Source organism: Squalius cephalus, assembly GCF_949319135.1.
Source record: "Squalius cephalus genome assembly, chromosome: 19".
NCBI lineage: Eukaryota > Metazoa > Chordata > Actinopteri > Cypriniformes > Leuciscidae > Squalius > Squalius cephalus.
In genome coordinates this window covers 11922203-11942649 of record NC_137140.1, presented here as the reverse complement: position 1 = coordinate 11942649, position 20447 = coordinate 11922203, and the positions used below count along the sequence as shown (strand labels likewise).

Genomic DNA, 20447 nt, shown 5'->3' with positions numbered 1-20447 from the left:
GTTCACAGTTCAAAATTAAGAGCTCCAACCCATGTTCAATGTGAAAATTTAACTCTGTGAATTTTGTACCTGAACATCAAAGGGAACTCAAACCTCTTTTTAGTGCCTCAATCTACATTATGTTCACACTAGTGTTTTAAGAAGCCAAACAATTAGAATATAATAATAGTAATTTTATATTATTATTCCTATGACTGTAATAGTAATGCATTGTAAAGCAAAAGCATTGTAAAATAAATGAAAATTTATTAAGTATATTATATTACTTTACGCTACAGTAGGGAAAATACAATACTTTTGACCTAATTTCTACACTTGAAAGATATTTTAGTTTGACGGAAATTGCAGTTGAGCTTTGATTTTGACGGAGAACTACCGTTTCTGTGAAAATGTGTGTCATTACAAATCTAGTCAAATGCTGTAATCATCTTCCCACAAAAATGTGAAAATAATGTGTAACTGGTACCCGCTACATGCAGGCTAAATTCACAGCACATGCAGAGAAGAAGTTCACTGCATTCATTCACTGTGAACCGAGCCATTCTGAGATGCGGAAAGCACCGGATCACAGACTACATAATTAAATCGCAGTGTTTTTGTGATTTGGTAAGGGTACAAAGCCATATTGTGCTTTTTTTATTTTAGTTTGTCTGACAGATATGTTGCCAAAGCAATGGCGCAAATCAACGACATCAACCTTTTATGTTATTATGAGAATTTTACAAATATTTTCGGTTCATTATGAAGCTGTGGCGGCACAGATAAGACTATGGAGGGCCACAACAGTGTAGGTATTTAATGGGAAACACTGTATGCATGCATATGTATGTATGTGTGTGTGTGTATATAACATGTGAACTATGATGATACAGACAACAACAACAACATCAAATGTCAAGCAAGTCACCAAACCAGCGGCGAACCAAAACATCAAATAACATTCAGTACGAAATATCTCACCAAACCCTTGAACCTACTGCATCCTGCTGACATTTAGGAGAAAGGTGAGCAATACATTTCTGGAAAATGAACCAGACAAAAGAACAGTGATAAATTTAAGAAGTCGGGTGTACAGTTGTCATTTTCCACCAAAGGAGGTTTAATCGCATCATGATCCATTTACACCATCAAATTAAACAGTATGCCAAAACAGAATACCAAACTTGAAATGGTGACAAATGAAATGTTCTCAAACTTGCTATGAGAAAATCAAATCTACACATGTCTGAGGTGGGTCAAAATTAGAAATGAAACGTTTCAGATACCAATTAAATATTTGATCTCCATGAGCATATTAGGCATTAAGAGAAGTCTGTCCATATCTGTCCAATCACCTTTCAGAACAGTGGATAAATTACAGGACAAGTTTCAAAGATGATGCCATTAACTATACATGAGGCAGTAACACCATGTCCTCATCCACCTCAAACTCCTCAGCTCCATCAGGTGAGAAAAGGTAAGTGGGTGGCTTCCAGGGTGATTCGTCAAGGCAGGACGGGTATAATTTACCCACGGCACAGCGGAAATCTTTGCCGAGGTCCCAGAGCACACGCTCTGACACAGGCTGCCGCAAGGACCAGCAATCGAGCTCCAGGTCGTACTGATACAGAGCATACTTTGCCCGTTCGTTTAAATGTGTCTCACGTATGAAGATGCATAGCGTATTCAGTAGCACCACAGCACGCACACAGGGGTCAGAGTACCGCTTGGCTGGGATGTTGGCAGCTAGACGCCATTCATTTTTGTTGACATCGTATATCTCTACCGTAACAGAGGAGCCATCGATAGTGCTCGTCGGCAAACGCAAACCCGAGTTGCCCACCACATGTAGACCACCAATATAGAAGAGGAGATCTCCTAACGCAGCAGCGGAAGCAAAGCAACGACTTGTCTGCCGCATGGCCATTTCCACCCAAGTGTCAGCACGAGGGAAGTAGCAGTACATGAGATCGTGTGTCATGACGTAAATGCAGTCCCGGGCTGTTACCGCTGTGCTCCAACTCCACGCGCAGGGAAGAGGGCTGGTCACGCTCCATTCATCCTGCTCGCAATCGTATCGCTCCATTGTGCGTTTATTCAACTCGCCACCCACGTTATCACCGCCTATAGCGTAGATGAAACCCTGACAATACACCAGTGACGGTTTAGTGCGAGCATAAAGCATGGGTGTTTTAGCCACCCATGCATTCTGCTGGGCATCCAGCCAGTAGAAGGTGTCCACTGAACAATAGGCAGCCTGCAGCTTGCCGCTTTTGCTGCCGTGGGTAGCTAGCGCACTCTTCAGTGGTATCTGTCCACCGGCAATGTACACATCATTGTCTGGGGTGACTAATGTCCCAACCTTCTGCAAGTCTCCAGGCAGGCTACACAGTTTATAGACTTTCTCTGCTTGAGGACTATAACAGACCACTGTGTGACGTGGACCTATTACGACCGGGTGGCATTCAGCTGGCGGTTCGGCCTCCACAAAAATCAGCATTTCTTCCTTGGTCATGCCCAGTCTGGGCTTGAAAAACTTTGGCATTGACTTGTACAGGCCTTGCACTACCACTGATTTGTCATTCGGTGGAAGCCCTTGGAACCAGGCACGTTGGGTCACCTCAGAAAGCGCATCAATTCGAATCTGGCTGAGGACGGAGGAGAGATACTGAGAACGTGCTTCCATGTTGTATTCCAGCCACAGCATGGCCGCCTCACGTACCGTTTCCTCTTTCTCCACATTGAGATTATCGCTGCTCAGGAGGTCCAGCAAGAGCTCGTGCGAGAGCTGCAGAAAAGCTTCCTGTCTGTAGACGACAGAAAATTTGTGCTCCACCATGCGCTTAGCACTTTGCTTCAACTCTGTGCAACTGAACAGGTCACCGATGCTTAGCATGCGGACGCAGTTTTCAGCTGTGATTTTCTTGACCAAGTATTCTCGACACTGCAGTAAAACATCTTCCACCTGAGAGGAAATCAATGAAAGACAAAAATAAGTAGACGTAGAAATAAAAAAACTGTACTGTAGATATTGAGATTCTCTAACTGGCCCACTTCTAAAAAGTAGTTGGTTTTAGTAAGAAACATTTATTAAAAAGCTCCTTTTGGCCAATTCTCAAAATAATTTGGTACACAATGCTTGAACAAATTTCACGGTGATCAGCCATTCACCTTATTGGCTGATGACCATTTGTTTTGTGGACATTTTAGAGACCTCTAAAAATGCCAGACTGTGCTAGTCTGCAACGATTTTATGTTGTGACAGTAATATGTGACCCATAGGTTTTGTGATTGAAGCAAATGGAAAACTTGTTAAAACAAGTCAGTGTGAGCATTGTGCGTGTAAACGGATATATTTAACGAGTTAATCTGTGGAAGACTGTGTTGTGTGCATGTCTTTCTAACCTGAAGAAAACAGGCCGTCTCGTAGAGAGGTTCCACAGTGGTGTCGTTGATGACCAAGTTGCCGGTGTAAGCATATGTTATGATGGTCTGCAGTGTGATGGGGTCAACGTTTCTAAGATGAACATGGGTCTGTTTGCTCTCACTGAGCCCGCTCATAAACATGGCCCTAGAGGAACACAAACAAAAAACAACACGGGTCAAAACAAATAACTACATTTCATATGGAAAAAACTCATCGATTAAAGTTCTTCTTTAAATCTGAATCTGAATCTTGAGAGGGGGACGTATTCAGTAGCACCACAGCACACACACAGGGGTCAGAGTACCGCTTGGTTGGGATGTTGGCAGCTAGACACCATTCATTTTTTAATTATATAACGTTACAATTTTACATAAATTTTAAATAAATTTCTATTTATTTAAATATAAATAAATTATATTTATCATCAAAACAAACATTACTTTTGATCACAGTAATAAACTGTATCTTTTAATACTCTCTTAATCTTTAATCAATTAAAAAAAGGATTGCACTATAGCCTAATAGTTAGCGATATGCACCAAGATGTAAATTGCCAGTTCGTTAATCAAATTAGAATCGAATCATGAAATTTGTGTCAATGCCCAGCCCTAGACTTTAATAGGGACGCTGCTGCCGAACACTGTTGAGAGACGCACAGACTTCACACACTTCACAAGTAATCTATCAGTGTCATATCAAAATGCTCAAGCCTCTGTTACCATCTTTTAAATTATGTTTTGGAATTGGCAAAGGAGGCTTGGGATGAGATGCGTAAGAAATTGCTACACAAGGGAGTTTAAGGACAAAAACCTGACAAATGTCTTGAAATAAAACATCTGCGCAATTTCATGAGCTGTGGTAACCGTAGTATGAAGTGTAATAATTGACTCTGGGCCGTTGTAATATTAGATAAATAATGCAGACCTAATAATAAAGTCCCGTCATCAATTATTCAGTTTGTTAAATTTTTTTATATAGATTTTATATAATTGTAATTTTAATTTTAATATTTTCTTTACTTAAATTATCATCATCATCATCATCATCAACACATTTAATATAAATATAATATATATATATATATATTTCTTAAAACAGTTAAAAATAAAATAGTTTCAACAGTTTTTGCTATGGTACCTGTACCGAGAACCATGAAATTTAACTGCCATTGGACCGACTACTGGAATTTTGGTACTGTGACAACACTAGTTAACTTTGAGGCTGGTGAGAGCTGATTAGCAAAAACATTGTCTTCATTTTTGTATTTAGACTAGAGCAACATTGTGAAATAGCATAATTGAAAATGGCATTACCTGTAACACTTTTATACATGTACACAAATTCTAAAGCTTTCTTTTTTGTTTGTTTGTTTACAGTTTAACATCATGCCAGCTACCTCGGCCATTTTCATGGTGAGCAAAATTAAAAATGTATTAAAATAGCAATTAAAATAGGTTTTTAAACTTTATCTTAGATAAAAATTCAAAAACTAGATCTGGTCTTCATTAAAAATATTTTCATAAGAGTCAAATAAAAAAAATAACAGAAAGTTCAAACTATCACAGTCCATCAAAAAATGCTTCAGCAATAATGGATTCTGGCATGAGAGGCATAAAAGGAGGATCTTCACCCAGAAATATGAGTTAATCTGGAGAGTAGCCTATATAAATGTAACAAATTATTATTGTGTATTCACAAACCCCTGCTCTACCCACCTGAAGTAAGAGCTGCAGGTGGCCAGCACCATCTTATGGCAGGGGAACTCATTCTCCTCCACCAGCAGAGTGATGTCAGTCAACAACTTCTGCTCGTAGAAATACTTCAGCTGTTCCAGCACAGAAACTGCATAATCTGCGTTGACTGGCCGACGCTCTCCAACCTCCGACATGTTCGTATCCCATGAGTTTTCAACCAGCTTTCTGATGTCAAAGCGTAAAGGTTCCTTTCTGCAATGGCCTGTTCCCAGAATACTTTGAAATTAAGGTTATTCCTCTACCATGCTGAGTCACAGCTTTTACAGCACTCCCCCGGTGTTCAGCTGTCTTGGAGGATGTTGGGATTTAGAGAAAAGGAAGCGTGAGGTAGGAGGTATCTACATCAGAGAAAAAAATATATTTGTTTTTAATAAAAGTATTCAATAATAATAATATTTTATAGAACAAATGTAAAATTACAGTACTAACACTTAATTACAATTTTTTTTTTGCTTTCAAACACAAACAGCTTTTTATTTTGGTGGAAAACCGTAGGATGTCTTTAAAGCTTCTCTTTCTGATACAACAGATGCTAAAACACAACATGTACTCGGTTGCAGTCCACTCTAATACGTTTTCGTTTGAAAATTTCATATTTCTACCTCCGTCCACACTGAGACAGCGTTTTTGTCCCGTGAAAATGGAGCTTTTTGAAAATGTTAAGTCACGTGACACATATTGAACCAATAGATATCTCTGTTTATACTGCTATTGTGCCTGTTATGTGCAATTCACTTTCACAGTGTTGCTCTAAAGATGTTACTTTGTACACTCTTCATATCGCAGTCCTGCAAAGATGACAGAAAATGTACTTGCAATTGCTGTCCTGCGGCAAAACATGAAAGCAGTTGCGTTTAAGACCAAACATATAATGGTGACTGAGTGCAACCTGGACGCATCAATGAATGTGGAGATATTTTGCTAAAGAAAATGTTCCTACCAGAAGAATAGCATGAGAACTTCATAATGTCTGTTCCATCTGTATCATGGTTGTTAATGGAGCACAGGTATGGGGGCACAGTGACTGAGGTGGCCGGGCCCCTCATGGCGCAGACGCTGAAGTAATGGCAATTTTTCCAGCCGCTGAATGTCAGCTTTTTCTTGTTCCATTAAATGGTAAGTCAAGTGAACATGCAAGTTGAATTTTTTAGTGACAATTACGAAAATGTATCTGGAGATTATTGGATTGTTGCATTTTATATCACAAGGGGTTGAGACAAAAAAAAAAAAAAACTGGTTGTAACAAGCTATTTTGTGGATATTAACTGTAATATTATTCCTAAATTTTTATTAGAATTCATTGCATATTTCTGGCTTAAGGCCCTGATATACTTCAAGCAAAATCGAAAAACGAACTGATGTGATGTCATTTCGAACAAAATCATGCCAAAACGAATTTCGTTTGGAGTTCGAAACAGCTTGCCAAAGCGAACTTTACAGAAAAGTTTGCTTCAGCTGGTAAACACCTTTGTACTACCATTGGTCTATGACGATTACGTAATAGGTAGGTGTGCGCGGAGGCTCTGCCTTTTCACATTCCTGTTCATTCCGTCGAGGTGAGACCGACCCGCGAGTGAAAACATGAGCACACTGCTGTTATACTTCTGATGAAACGAGACACTGAAACTACTTGATTTTGCATAGGCTGCATCTGCTTGATTTTAAGCAATCTATTGTATAAAATGCTATATAAATAAACGTGACTTTACTAGAGTGCTGAATTGAAGAGCTTTTGCTGTCAATTTTGTTTTGCGTTTATTTTGATGTTGAGAGGAAAGCGTGCAGCACATATTTACATATTAATCTAAACACTGCTCTCAGCAGTGTGGGCAGAATCTGATGTTCGATGATAACCATAGACAGTAAACGAAATGGACACAGCGACCCCATAGACTTCAACGGAGACAAGTGAAGTCAATTAGAAGCACTCACTTCCTGATGGCTGAGCGTACTGCGCAGACTCAAACTGAGCTTGACGACATAGATGTGACGTGAGCAACCTGTCTGACAGTTTTAAGTTTTCTAGTAGCTGTGCTAAGAGAAATCTGAATCATTCCCTTCCAAATCTTGCAGAGACGGAGAGCGTGAGTAGGAGCTGTCCATGAGCTAGGAGCAGGAGCAACTTTATGACTCTCTATGGGCTTCTCCCTTGACTTTATCGGACTTTATGCCTCCACGTCCCCCCGATTGCCTGCGAGCTTCTCTTCCTGTCTATACGGTAATTTCTCTACTCTGCGACAGAGAGTCGCGTGGTTATGACGCAATCATTAGCCTATTTTTACTATTTATTCGCTGTCAAAGTGACGCCAAAATGAATGGGAGTCAATGGATGCTAACAGCAGGTGATGGCTTGTTAGCCAATGGATGCCCCCATAGAAGGTACGCTTTCCGGGTGCCCCTTGATAACACGCAGCTTTGATGCGTTGACGTAATTTCCACAGAAACAGGAAGCTAAGGCGGGACATATTGAAGCGCTGATGATACGTTGGATTCAGTAGTAGTAGAGGGGGGAGATTGCTATACAATGCTAAATCAGATATATGTACAATAACAATTTTCGGAAAAAATAACATTATGATGTCCAGAAATCAATTTCAATATTACATTGGGTTTAATTTGTCATTTAATGAGATCTACTACTCATATATATTGTGAGTGCCGAGAATTTTCACGTGAATAAATGCATAGATCCGCCACAAGTGTAGATTGTGTATTTTCATGGTCTAGTGATAGAACTTTTGCCAAGCGTGTCAGAGGTTCTGGGTTTTAATCCGCACTCGTATAGTTTTTTTTTCTCTCATCCAAACCGAATATGTTTATCAGTGGTTGTCTATCAAGCAGGAACACGTTTGTGTGCATACTGTGCGCGAACCACAAGAGAACACTGTATCCATGCCACTGATAGCAGTGGCAATGAGCACTCCACAGCTTGATTTAAAAAACAACATTTCAGCGACTTCAAAAAGTGGTGGGGACAATATCGACCCTGGCAAAAATCCATATTGCTCCGTGACAGGTCAACAAAGTCGCTTTGGCAAGGTGGTATTTATAGCATAGGGGGCGGGACGCTTTACATTCTAGAGAGCATTTGATTGGACATAAGATGTGACAAGAAGCTGAAGTCCTTGTGATGTCATAAAAATCAGTGATCCATTTTATCTGAGGTGAGGGACTCTAAGTTTTGAATGCTTAAATATCTCCTAAAAGGCTCAATTTTGTCATTGATTTGGATTAACTTATTCATAACCTTAAGGCTAACATATTCATACTAAAAGCAAAAAAATAATTTTGATTTCAGGGGGCCTTTGACCAACCACTGCACCAAACATAAACTAATATGACGTTGTCAGTCGTAGTTATCGACCTCCACTCAGCACGTGAAGGAGTTATGAAAACGTGAGATGCAGCCTATGAAATAGGTCTAATACGTTACATCAGTCGGCATCAGCTGCCTTTCTTATTATAAGGTTTGTAAATTGGCGGGACATGAGCCTTTTCCGATGAAAGCTCATTAGTTCAGAGATAAGTAATGTAACAACATGAACTCATTACACCCAAAAGTCTCCCCTCTAAATATACGAAAAGCAGCTTAGAAACAACTATATACACACAGTACAGTAAAATATTATATTATCTTAAATACAGTTAAAGATTAATGTTATATTAGCATAATTTCTTAAGTGACGAACGTGTTTTGCACCGGCATCATTGCTGATCTCCGATTATAGTGCTTACGCCATACTACAGCCTCTTACTGTACTACGCAAACATGCTGAGTTTTAGCTTCAGTAAACATTTGATCACAACTGGAGCCTAGCTGGGATGCTGTTATCCGGATCTTAACCACACTACGCTGTTAAACAGGCCTGCTAGAGGTGACCTTACCTCCGATGTACTGCTGGAACTCCGGCGGCTGCTGCTGCGCGTTTCTGTCGAATCCACAACACACAAAGACGAAGCTTTTTCTCAGACAGCAGTCGTCTGGAAATGCTCAGTCATTCTAGGATCGAAACCCGGTGCCTACAACAAACACCTTGACGCCCTGATCATGATTTCAAGCGCATATTACACACTGATCACTGATATAGCATTATGCTGCTAAATATATTAGCAAATCTAAGTTACCTAGTACGAACAGCAATACTTTCCTGCAATTAACCAGATCGATATTAATGTATCGAAGATCACTCGTGCACTTAAAACATGTGCATTCAGTATGCAACGATGAAGTGACTTATCCGGGCCTTTAGACGTCGAGTGAGCTACGGCAGCGTTATTTAAGAAGTCGCTTCGATCGGGAAAGCTAGCTGCATGCTAGCAGCCCGAGAATTAAACCAGTAGATAGGAACCAGCGACATGCGTGTCACCGAAAGGGGCGGGGACAAGCTTCTTCCGCCTGGCCCTCTGGGTGTCGGGTGATCTGCTAAATTATGCTTATACACGTCGTCTGTATCTGGTATCTTACAGTTCGAGCTATCATTAATTTGGCAATTAAATCTAATTTGAAATCGAATATATTTAGGCCTATACCACTTACGTGCATGTTACCTTTAGTTTGACTTGTTAAATAGAGTAGCAGCAAGCAGCAACCTACAACCTGCATTCTACGTTCGGGGATTTCTCAGTTATCTGGATTTTACTATCTGGACTCACCCTGGAGTTGCTGTCATAGGCAGCAAAAGGAGCACGCTTATTTCATGCAAAAATAATTAAATTGTATTTTTTTTAAGCGGAGCTGCGGAGTCAGACTCTGCTACTTCCTTACAAGTGTAGGCTACCTTATTGAACCAGGGAAGATAATAATTTAAAATAATAATAATACTAATAATTATAAAAAAATTAATTGAAAAAATATACAGTACAGGCCAAAAGTTTGGACACATTACTATTTTTAATGTTTTTGAAAGAAGTTTCTTCTGCTCATCAAGCCTGCATTTATTTGATCAAAAATACAGAAAAAAAATGTAATATTGTGATATATTATTACAATTTAAAATAATTGGTTTTCAATTTATTATACTTTAAATTATCATTTATTTCGGTGATGCAAAGCTGAATTTTCAGGATCATTCTAATATGATGATTCATTATCAAAGTTGGAAACAGTTCTGCTGCTTAATATTTTTTCATAACCTGTGATACTTTTTTAGGATACTTTGATGAATAAAAAAAAAGAAAAAGAAAAGAAAAAAAAAAGAAGCAAATGTTTTCAAGATAGAAATCTTTTATAACAACAATATACACTACTGGTCAGTAATTTGGGGTCAGTAATTTTTTTCTTTATTTTTTTTTTAAATAAATCAATAATTTTATTCAGCAAGGATGTGTTAAATTGATAAAAAGTGATAATAAAGAAGATTTATATTTAAAAAAAAAAAATTATTTTGAATAAATGCAGTTCTTTTTAACCTTTTATTCATCAAATATATTAGGCAGCAGAACTGTTTCCAACACTCATAATAAATCAGAACATTAGGATGATTTCTAAAGGATCATGTGATCTTTATTACTGGGGAATCAATCTTTATTCATTTCCCAGTCTGGTTCCACTGCTCTCTCTTTCAACTACCTGCTCTGTCCAGACGGTGGCACTCACAAGACAGCCTATCGGATCCTGTCTGGCCTCATCTTCCTGTTTATGCCCGCTCTTGTGGCCTGCCTACATTTTTAACATTTGAGTTCATCCTGTTTGTACATCCTGTTTGTCGCATTTGGGTCCTTCTTGTTTGCTGTGAGTGTGTTGAACAATGCCTTCATCTCGGTTTTTTTTTTTTTTTTTTTTTTGTCTTTATGTCTGTTTTTTCTATTACATGATGAAATAGTATGTGCTCAGTGCTCTTTTTTATGTCAGTGATTTTATGTTTTTTTTATATTTGTACTATCCTAATACTTAAAATGTGCTACAGTTGCAACAAGATCACAGTCTCCATAAGAATGCAAGACAAAAGAACGGTCAATGTCTGCAACTACAAGATATTGTTTAGGTGTCAAATGTGAGGTGTGCAATATGGTGAAGTGCAATATGCATTAGACGTTTCATAAGCTTAGTTTAATATAAGGCTGGCATCTCCAAATATGGTGCTCTTCTTCCTGGCATCATCTTTACTACTCATTTAAGATGAGCAAAATCTATGCAGAACCGGTTTACGGGTAATCATTGTGAGATGCATGCCAGTTAGGAATGTGTCTGAGAATGGTCTGACTTGCTCTGATATTATGCTGAGATGTAGCCTCTCTCTCTCTCTCTCTCTCTCTCTCTCTCTCTCTCTCTCTCTCTCTCTCTCTCTCTCTCTCTATATATATATATATATATATATATATATATATATGTATATATATAGCCAGCAGCCATATCGCCCTATAGCCCAGGACTGGTCACCCACTGAAGCTAAGCAGGGTTGAACCTGGTCAGTACCTTGATGGGAGACTCCTGGGAAAACCAAATTGCTGCTGGAAGAGCTGTTAGTGAGGACAGTAGGGGGTCCTCACCTGTGGTCTTTGTGGGCCCTTACACCCCAGTGTAGTGATGGGAACACTATACTGTCAAAGAGCACCGTCCTTCGGATGAGACGTTAAACCGAGGTCCTAAATCTCTGTGGTCACAAATAATCCCAGGATGTGTTTCGAACAAGTAGGGGTGTAACCCCAGTGTCCTGGCCAAATTTGCCCAGAGGCCACCATGACCTAAATCATCCCCATATATATATATATATATATATATATATATATATATATATATATATATATATATACACACACACACGGATACACTGATACACTGCCGATTTTGCAGGTTTTCACTTACAAAGCATGTAGAGGTCTGTAATTCAAAAATCCAGAAAATCACATTGTATGATTTTTAAATAATTAATTTGCATTTTATTGCATGACATAAGTACCGTAAAACTTCAAATAATAGCCCGGGCTTTTATTTTCCCAAATCGCCGAATTGCACCGGCTTGTATTTGAGACAGGCGTCTATATGAGACAGGCCTTTAATTTAGTGTTGAGACTTCACCCTGTGCTGCAATATACATTTAGTTTTACATTCATTTACAGAAATCAGCTGGTTGAATGAAAATTGCTGATGTTATTGGATTTTCAGTTGATATTCTCAATTCATTCACTTAACGGACGCTCTGAGGTAAAGCGTTCAGACTGCAGACTAAGAAACGATTGTATTTAATTGTACAGTACAATCATAACATAGTACAGACATGATCTTAATTCCATAATATCCTTAAACATAACAATATTGCTGGCCATAAACTGACAAAATGCGTGTCCGGTGTACGATACCTGGAGTTGTCATAGACGCGACGCGGCGCTTCTCATCCGGTGTGTGATACAGCGAGTTGTCATGGACGCGACGCGGCGCTAACTCTCTCTGCCTGCCTTGCTTGCGCTAACAGCTCCCGCCCAGATGCGCAGGGCTCTCTTGCGTGCGCAATCTGCTCCATAGGCTTAAACAGACGATCTGACGGGTTTTAGAAGATTAAATACAACCCGAAACTAAAAAACAGACCAGGCCTCTATTTGAGACCGGCCTTTATTTATCCAAACCTGTAGCCACACCAGGCGTGTAAAAGAGACAGGCGTCTATTTGGGACTCGGCTATTATTTGAAGTTTTACGGTATTTGATCACCTACCAACCAGTAAGAATTCCGGCTCTCACAGGCCTGTTAGTTTTTCTTTTAGAAGACCTCCTGTTCTCCACTCATTACCTGCTCATTCTCCACTCATTACTGCACCTGTTTGAACTCGTTACCTGTATAAAAGACACCTGTCCACACACTCAATCAAACAGACTCCAACCTCTCCACAATGGCCAAGACCAGAGAGCTGTGTAAGGACATCAGGGATAAAATTGTAGACCTGCACAAGGCTGGGATGGGCTACAGGACAATTGGCAGCTTGGTGAGAAGGCAACAACTGTTGGCGCAATTATTAGAAAATGGAAGAAGTTCAAGATGATGGTCAATCTCCCTCGGTCTGGGGCACCATGCAAGATCTCACCTCGTGGGGCATCAATGATCATGAGGAAGGTGAGGAATCAGCCCAGAACTATATGGCAGGACCTGGTCAATGACCTGAAGAGAGCTGGGACCACAGTCTCAAAGAAAACCATTAGTAACACACTACGCCGTCATGGATTAAAATCCTGCAGTGCACGCAAGGTACCCCTCCTCAAGCCAGCGCATGTCCAGGCCCATCTGAAGTTTGCCAATGACCATCTGGATGATCCAGAGGAGGAATGGGAGAAGGTCATGTGGTCAGATGAGACAAAAATAGAGCTTTTTGGTCTAAACTCCACTCGCCGTGTTTGGAGGAAGAAGGATGAGTACAACCCCGAGAACACCATCCCAACCGTGAAGCATGGAGGTGGAAACATCCTTCTTTGGGGATGCTTTTCTGCAAAGGGGAAAGGACGACTGCACCGTATTGAGGGGAGGATGGATGGGGTCATGTATAGCGAGATCTTGGCCAACAACCTCCTTCCCTCAGTAAGAGCATTGAAGATGGGTCGTGGCTGGGTCTTCCAGCATGACAACGACCCGAAACACACAGCCAGGGCAACTAAGGAGTGGCTCCGTAAGAAGCATCTCAAGGTCCTGGAGTGGCCTAGCCAGTCTCCAGACCTGAACCCAATAGAAAATCTTTGGAGGGAGCTGAAAGTCCGTATTGCCCAGCGACAGCCCCGAAACCTGAAGGATCTGGAGAAGGTCTGTATGGAGGAGTGGGCCAAAATCCCTGCTGCAGTGTGTGCAAACCTGGTCAAGAACTACAGGAAATGTATGATCTCTGTAATTGCAAACAAAGGTTTCTATACCAAATATTAAGTTCTGCTTTTCTGATGTATCAAATACTTATGTCATGCAATAAAATGCTAATTAATTACTTAAAAATCATACAATGTGATTTTCTGGATTTTTGTTTTAGATTCCGTCACTCACAGTTGAAGAGTAACTATGATAAAAATTACAGACTTCTACATGCTTTGTAAGTGGGAAAACCTGCAAAATCGGCAGTGTATCAAATAATTGTTCTCCCCACTGTATATATAGGCCTACTGAATGGCTTCATCACTCTGTCTCCTCTCCACCAATTAGCTGGTGTGTGGTGGGCGTTCTGGCGCAATATGGCTGCCGTCGCATCATCCAGGTGGATGCTGCACATTGAGATTCCCCCTTCCATATGTAAAGTGCTTTGAGTGCAGTGAAAAGCACTATATAAATGTAATGAATTATTATTATTATTATATATACATATATATATGTTTGTGTGTGTTAAAAATCTAACATTTTAGAAGAGAACAAAACATCATGGTTGTTCAAACCATCTATACACACATAGGCTATGTAAAATCCATGTCTTTATTAAACAAAAAATAATAATGGGAGGGGGGTTGAATTTAACAACTTTTACTAAATCACATCCAATTTATTAAAACAAGGCAAAGGAGTATTAATCAAGAAATATCCACTTATGATCTCGTGGGTGGCTGATCAACTACAAGAACTGTCCATTTTGACTGCATTTTGTCTGCTCCCCTGACTGCAGCTATCTACTCTTGTCAAAGGTGAGGCATTTGGAATCTCACACAAGCCAATCATTTTTCTGTGTTTGCAGTTGTTGTGCATTAATAGTAAAGTAAACTAACACCAAACTACTTTTCTGGAATCAACAGCCTTTCTAATAGAGTCAGCTGGACTGCCTAATCAGCTCATGCTTCATCCTAATTAATGTCATTCTAATTAATAGGTCTAATTATTTGGGTGTGGTTTTCTCTGGGTTCACAACACACTATTGATTTAAACTTGTGGAAAACTGTGGATTAAATTTTATTGTGATTATTTCTGGTCTGAAAAAGCTTTTCAACTTCAAGGTAAGCTCTATGTGAACTCTAAATAAAGCCACCTGCTTTGTTTAATTGAAGTTTTAATTGTTTAAAAAAACTATTCAGTTGCTATCAACATATACCATTTTTTATATATATATTTGATCACTTGATCACTGAAACATTTGATCACTGTTTGTCATAAAATGCTAAGCTTAAATACATGTAAAATCAAATTCATAATAAGGTGTGGATTGATAAATAAAAGTTCATCTTGTTTTTGAATGAACTATATAATATAAGAAAGGTCAAGTAGTCTAAAATCATCCCTAACAAAAATGAGAACTGCTTCAGTTCAACTTCAAAAACAAAACCCTGACTGTAGTTTAAAGACTATTCTGACCAAATTATTAAAACCCTCTCTTGACTTGTTCAAGTATAGCTGCTTTCGCTACCAAAGAGCCCACTGGTGCAATGGCAGGTGTACTGAGTGGATCACTGTATGCACAGGCCCCTCTGCTCCCTGGTCCTCTGCCCTCCAGAGTGTTACACCCAGATGAGCAGCTCCAACAAAACCAACCCTTTTACATTCCCAATGTCCAGCCTCTCTTCCCATATCAGTGGTCCATACCAACGCCATATGCTCCCTACGGTGGATTTCATGGATTAGGTATCTTCTAAAGCATATGTTTCTTTTCTCATTTTACCAAATATAGTTAGGGTTGCCATTTCTTTTTTTCTTCAGAGATGGATTTCAATGGAATTATCCTGTTGAGCAATTTTTCAGGATTTTACTTTATTTGCTGTCCTTATTTCATTTTACCCGATGAACATGATGTTTCTAAAAAGTGTTTCTAAAAGTTTCCTGATGGCTGCTTTTCTGGATCTCAAGCACATTAAGCTCACGATTGAAAGTATGGAGGAATCTGCATGTTTTTCATAATATGAAGCGTGATATTTACTTTACATGATTTAAGTGTGTGATTTGAGGAACTTTGATTTAGGCTAGGATCCAGCTGTTAATGCTATCAAACAGTCTGTTAAAATGTATTCATGGAAACCCACATTTATGTAATATAACTGTTCGTTTTCTAGGTTACGGCATGATGCCACCACTACTTCCCCCGTGTTTGGAAGTCCCTGGATACATGATTCCTCATGCTCAACTGCCCATATTGGACTACAGACGAATGACTCCCCATGTGGCTCCAACTATTGCCCACCATACCCACCGATCCCATTTCCAAAACAGTGTGCCTGTTGGTCGTGTGATGGTCAGCTCAGAGGTGCAAACTGAACCCCTTTGTCATAGCATAGACTCACATGGACATGCAGCAAGGTCCCAAACTTGTTCTGAATCAGGTAGGGGTACTGGCTGTGGCAGTCCAGTGTCAACATCACATTGCTCCTCAGATAACAAATCAGTAGCTTGCCCTGAAGGTACATCCACAATGACTCAAAATTGCAATGCCACCAATACTATTGACATTACTGGTTTATCTGCGGTTCCCAAGAGTGAAGTCCTCCAAGCCGAACGGGTACAAATCAAATGCAATGAAATGCCTTCTGGACTTAAGGTCTTTCAGAACATGGAGCTAGTTAGTCAGAACGAAACTGACCTTTTGCAGTGCAGCTTGGCATCTGTACAATCTTCAGAGGATGTTGTCTTGTGCTCTTACCAGTCATTAGCAGTAAGGAAGGATAAACAGAAGGTTGAAGCTGGGATGTTAAGATACTCCAGTAAGCATTGTCTCCCTGCTTGTACAGAAGTTACTGTGGTGAGAACTTCTCCATCTTGTAGAACTTTTAAAACATATCCTAAGCCAAGCAGATCTGTTGTTACCCAAAGCCTTAAAGCAAAGAAAAAATCAGAGATGCCTTTTAATACAGAGGTAAAGGAAGATGGAAACTCTTCCAATGTTCCCTTCAAGATTATGCGGCTGCCATTTGACATACAGTACCATGACCAGCCTTGTCAGCTCGAGGCTTCTATCTGGTCGGTAGAGTCTTTGATGCCGTATGTGCCGTCCAGTGAGTGGATGATAGAGAATGGCCTTCTAACCCCTCAGAAACCTCTGAGCCCACTGATTGAACCCAGTCATAGTATCTCAAAGCCAAATTGTGTTCCAGTAGGGAAGTATCAACAAACTGATGTATCTACTAAATACCATGGTCTTCCACATCAACTAGAGACCTCTATCTGGTCAGTAGAGTCTTTAATGCCTCATGTGCCGTCCAGTGAGTGGATGATAGAGAATGGTCTTCTAAGCCCTCAGAAACCCTTGAGCCCACTGATTGAACCCAGTGACATAATCTCAAAGCCAAATTGTGTTCCTGTAGGGAAGTATCAACAAACTGATGCATCTACTAAATATCATGGTCTTCCACATCAACTAGAGGCCTCTACCTGGTCGGTAGAGTCTTTGATGCCGTATGTGCCTGCAAATGAGTGGATGGTTGAGAATGGGTTTTTAACTCCTCAGAAACCCCTGAGTCCACAGATTAAATTCAGTGATGTTCTGTCAAAGCCGAATCAGTCTTACACTAATGTTATTCCAGTAGGAGAAAATCAACAAACTGGTGCATCAACTAAACATGAAGACTCCATTAGCTCACTCAAGGCCCACTCACCATACCGTCCCTCAACAAGCTGGCTGGCTGACTTTGGTAATGTATATTACTACAGTAAGTTACCCATTGTACAACAACAGCCTAACATTTCGGAGAGACGGCTACCAAAGATGTCCCTTACCATTAGTCTTGAATCTTCTCCTCTCAGAAATGGGAAAGAGACCAGGAACCAAAGACCAGCAATTGGTGTCTCAGATCAGAAGCATAGTTCGTTTCATACTTGCAAGTGCAAAGCAAAAAGCAGTCCGAGGCTTGCTGGATCTGCAATGACGTGTGGATGGGTTTCTCATTCCACATTGGAGAAAAAGCTTCCCTTCTGCACATCATGTAGATATAACATGAAAGGAAAGGATCATAGAAAGTTTTCTTTTTCAGATGGTCTTTGTTGCAAAAGAGAAGAGATTGCTGAAATGATAACCTTTGATGACGAGGGTGCTACTGAGGGAGTCCATGATATCCAACAAATGATTTTGGGAAGTCATGTGACAAAATGCTGTGCTGCTTATCAGCCTAAAATCAGAGCTCAAACGGGACTGTTTGAAAATTACCAGTGCCTTAATGCCAGCCCTGCTCAAGATAAATGTGCTGACCTTGAATGGAGAACTTGGGAAAAGAGTGGGAAAGACTGTATTATCAACCCAAATGAGAGATTGCTACAGAGACTGCAGAAAGGTAGGGCTGCCAATAGACTTGCCCAAATTCTCTACATTGTGTGTGTGTGCGTGCATACATGTGTACATACATGCACTCATACTCTATATTGTTACATATGTCTTCTGGTAGACGATGCAATGAAAGGAAGAATGCAGGCACCTAAAACTGAAAGAAGGATCCAGAAAAAAGAAAGAAAAGAGTACTTGCAAGGTAAGAAAGTTAATTCACTAGTTCGCTTGCCATTCAACCTTAATTTATTAATAGCAAACTAACTTGGCTTGCTGTCCTTGGAGGAGGCTCGAACCCGAGGCTTGGCTTGAGCTCTATGAACATTTAGAATTTCCTTTTATTTAATCACTTCATCTTTTGCTGTTATTTTGTTAATCCCACTTTCTTTCTCTCTCCAGAGCTCACACAACAGGGAGACACAATGCACACCCCATGGAGAGAGTGAAGGCACACTAATGTCACAAATGTTCAAACCCTTTCAACACTCAAATACTTATTTAAATAATATTTTTACATTTTTATGCAGTGATTTAATAAAGTACTTATGACTGCCAACATGCATATTGCCTTTTGTCATTGACTCTTCCAAAGTTCCATTTGAAATGAAATGTCACTAAATCATATTTTAATACGTTGTGTGAATAACTATGTATGTAATACACAGTACTGTGCAAATGCTTGTGCAGAATAGATGTGCCAGGAGGAAATCTGAAATGGAGTTTAATTTTTTTTTTTTTTTTTAAATATTGTAATTTGTAATGAGTCCTACAACAGAAGGTATGATCCACACAGATCTGATCTCACCAACAAGACAATCTGACAAAGCGGTGCTGTCTAGAGTGACTTAACCCTCTGGTGTTTGGTCATTTTAGACTGAAAAATTGGTTTATAAATTGCTACTTTATCGGAATGGTACGAAACTTGGTGACGTGGCAGTTGCTATTTCTAACCTAAATGGTCTTTAAAACAATAGTCACATGTCGGCGCAGTGCACCAACATATACAGATGGTGGTCAACCAGAATGCCTATTACCGCCGCGCCAGCCGCCGCGGCGAAAATAAACCAGCCGCATTTCAAAGTCGTTCCCGAAATGACCGCCAGGTGGCGCAAAGGGACATTGTGCAAAACAGCAGCAATTGCCGTATTTTAAAATGTAAGTGGGTTAAATAATAGGCATATTTTTCATATATATAAATAGGCCTATTAGGCTACAACAGAATAGAACCAAAGATAGAATCAATTTTACAGTTGAAAAAATAGAATCAAAAGTTAAAAATAGAGACGATGTTAGGAGCAATGACTCTGAATATTTTTACTATTCTATTGAGGAATTAGATAAACGAAGAGCTCTCGTGAGCGATACAATTTATAGTGATTTCAAAAGCAGTCCTTAAAAAAAAAAAATTACATGGAGTAGTGTGGCATAATTTTTGAGAGATTACGCGGAACACGTTTTAGTTAAGATCCTGGTTTCAATGCCCTTAATGTATATAGGCTAGGCTTTAAAAAAAAATCACAACGCGTTTTGAGATTGTTTTGAATTAAACATTGAAGTTTAAAATGTAGTGTTTTGGCACACCAGGCCGAGTGGCGTTACGCATTGTTCAAAAATCAGGTTTTATTCTGGCATGTTGAATTGGCGTTAATATTTTTTATTTTTATTTATTAGATTTAGATTTTAGGTTTTGTTAGATTTATTTTTCTCATAACAGCTAAAATAACTTAATATATGCCTTGTCTTCATATGATTTTTATCAATGAACTAGTGTTTTCTGACAGTGTCGACTGCAAAGATGAAGTTGACGATCGCCATATTTGTAGTGAACGCACCTAGAGAGAAATGCACAAAGACATAATCAGAGAGTAGCCTTTTTCTTTTTCGTTTTGAATTATTTCGTTTGAAGACATTTCAAGCTTTGTGTATTTGATGTATTTATCATGTCTGTGTGAGGCATACGCTGAGTTTCGTTAAGTTAGGAGGATGAGATGCGCTCCAGCTGACGTGCAATGCAAGTGACCTCACGGGCGCCTCTATGATTAGTGTCTGTTTGCTTCTCTTACTTATTGAATCCAGACAATTGGGTGATGAAAAAATGATTAAAATTAAGATACAATTTATAGAAAACGAAATTCACTTTAAAAAAAGGTTTCTA

At 39.5% G+C, this 20447-nt stretch overlaps 2 protein-coding genes across 2 annotated transcripts; one reads left to right on the top strand and one right to left on the bottom strand.

Moving 5' to 3' along the window:
- Positions 1-598: 598 nt before the first annotated feature.
- Positions 599-9502, bottom strand: kbtbd2 (kelch repeat and BTB (POZ) domain containing 2). Its single transcript, XM_079851720.1, has 4 exons — positions 9046-9502; positions 5122-5498; positions 3385-3550; positions 599-2944 (listed from the first exon to the last, which is right to left on the bottom strand). Exons 2-4 carry the CDS (start codon positions 5292-5294, stop codon positions 1388-1390), a joined length of 1896 nt encoding a protein of 631 aa, XP_079707846.1. The 5' UTR covers positions 5295-5498; positions 9046-9502; the 3' UTR covers positions 599-1387.
- A 5475-nt stretch (positions 9503-14977) lies between these two features.
- LOC307147502 (uncharacterized protein) lies at positions 14978-18844 on the top strand. The gene is made up of 5 exons (XM_079852254.1): positions 14978-15047; positions 15510-15669; positions 16095-18302; positions 18414-18494; positions 18692-18844. Exons 3-5 carry the CDS (start codon positions 16103-16105, stop codon positions 18736-18738), a joined length of 2328 nt encoding a protein of 775 aa, XP_079708380.1. The 5' UTR covers positions 14978-15047; positions 15510-15669; positions 16095-16102; the 3' UTR covers positions 18739-18844.
- The last annotated feature ends 1603 nt before the right edge of the window (positions 18845-20447 follow it).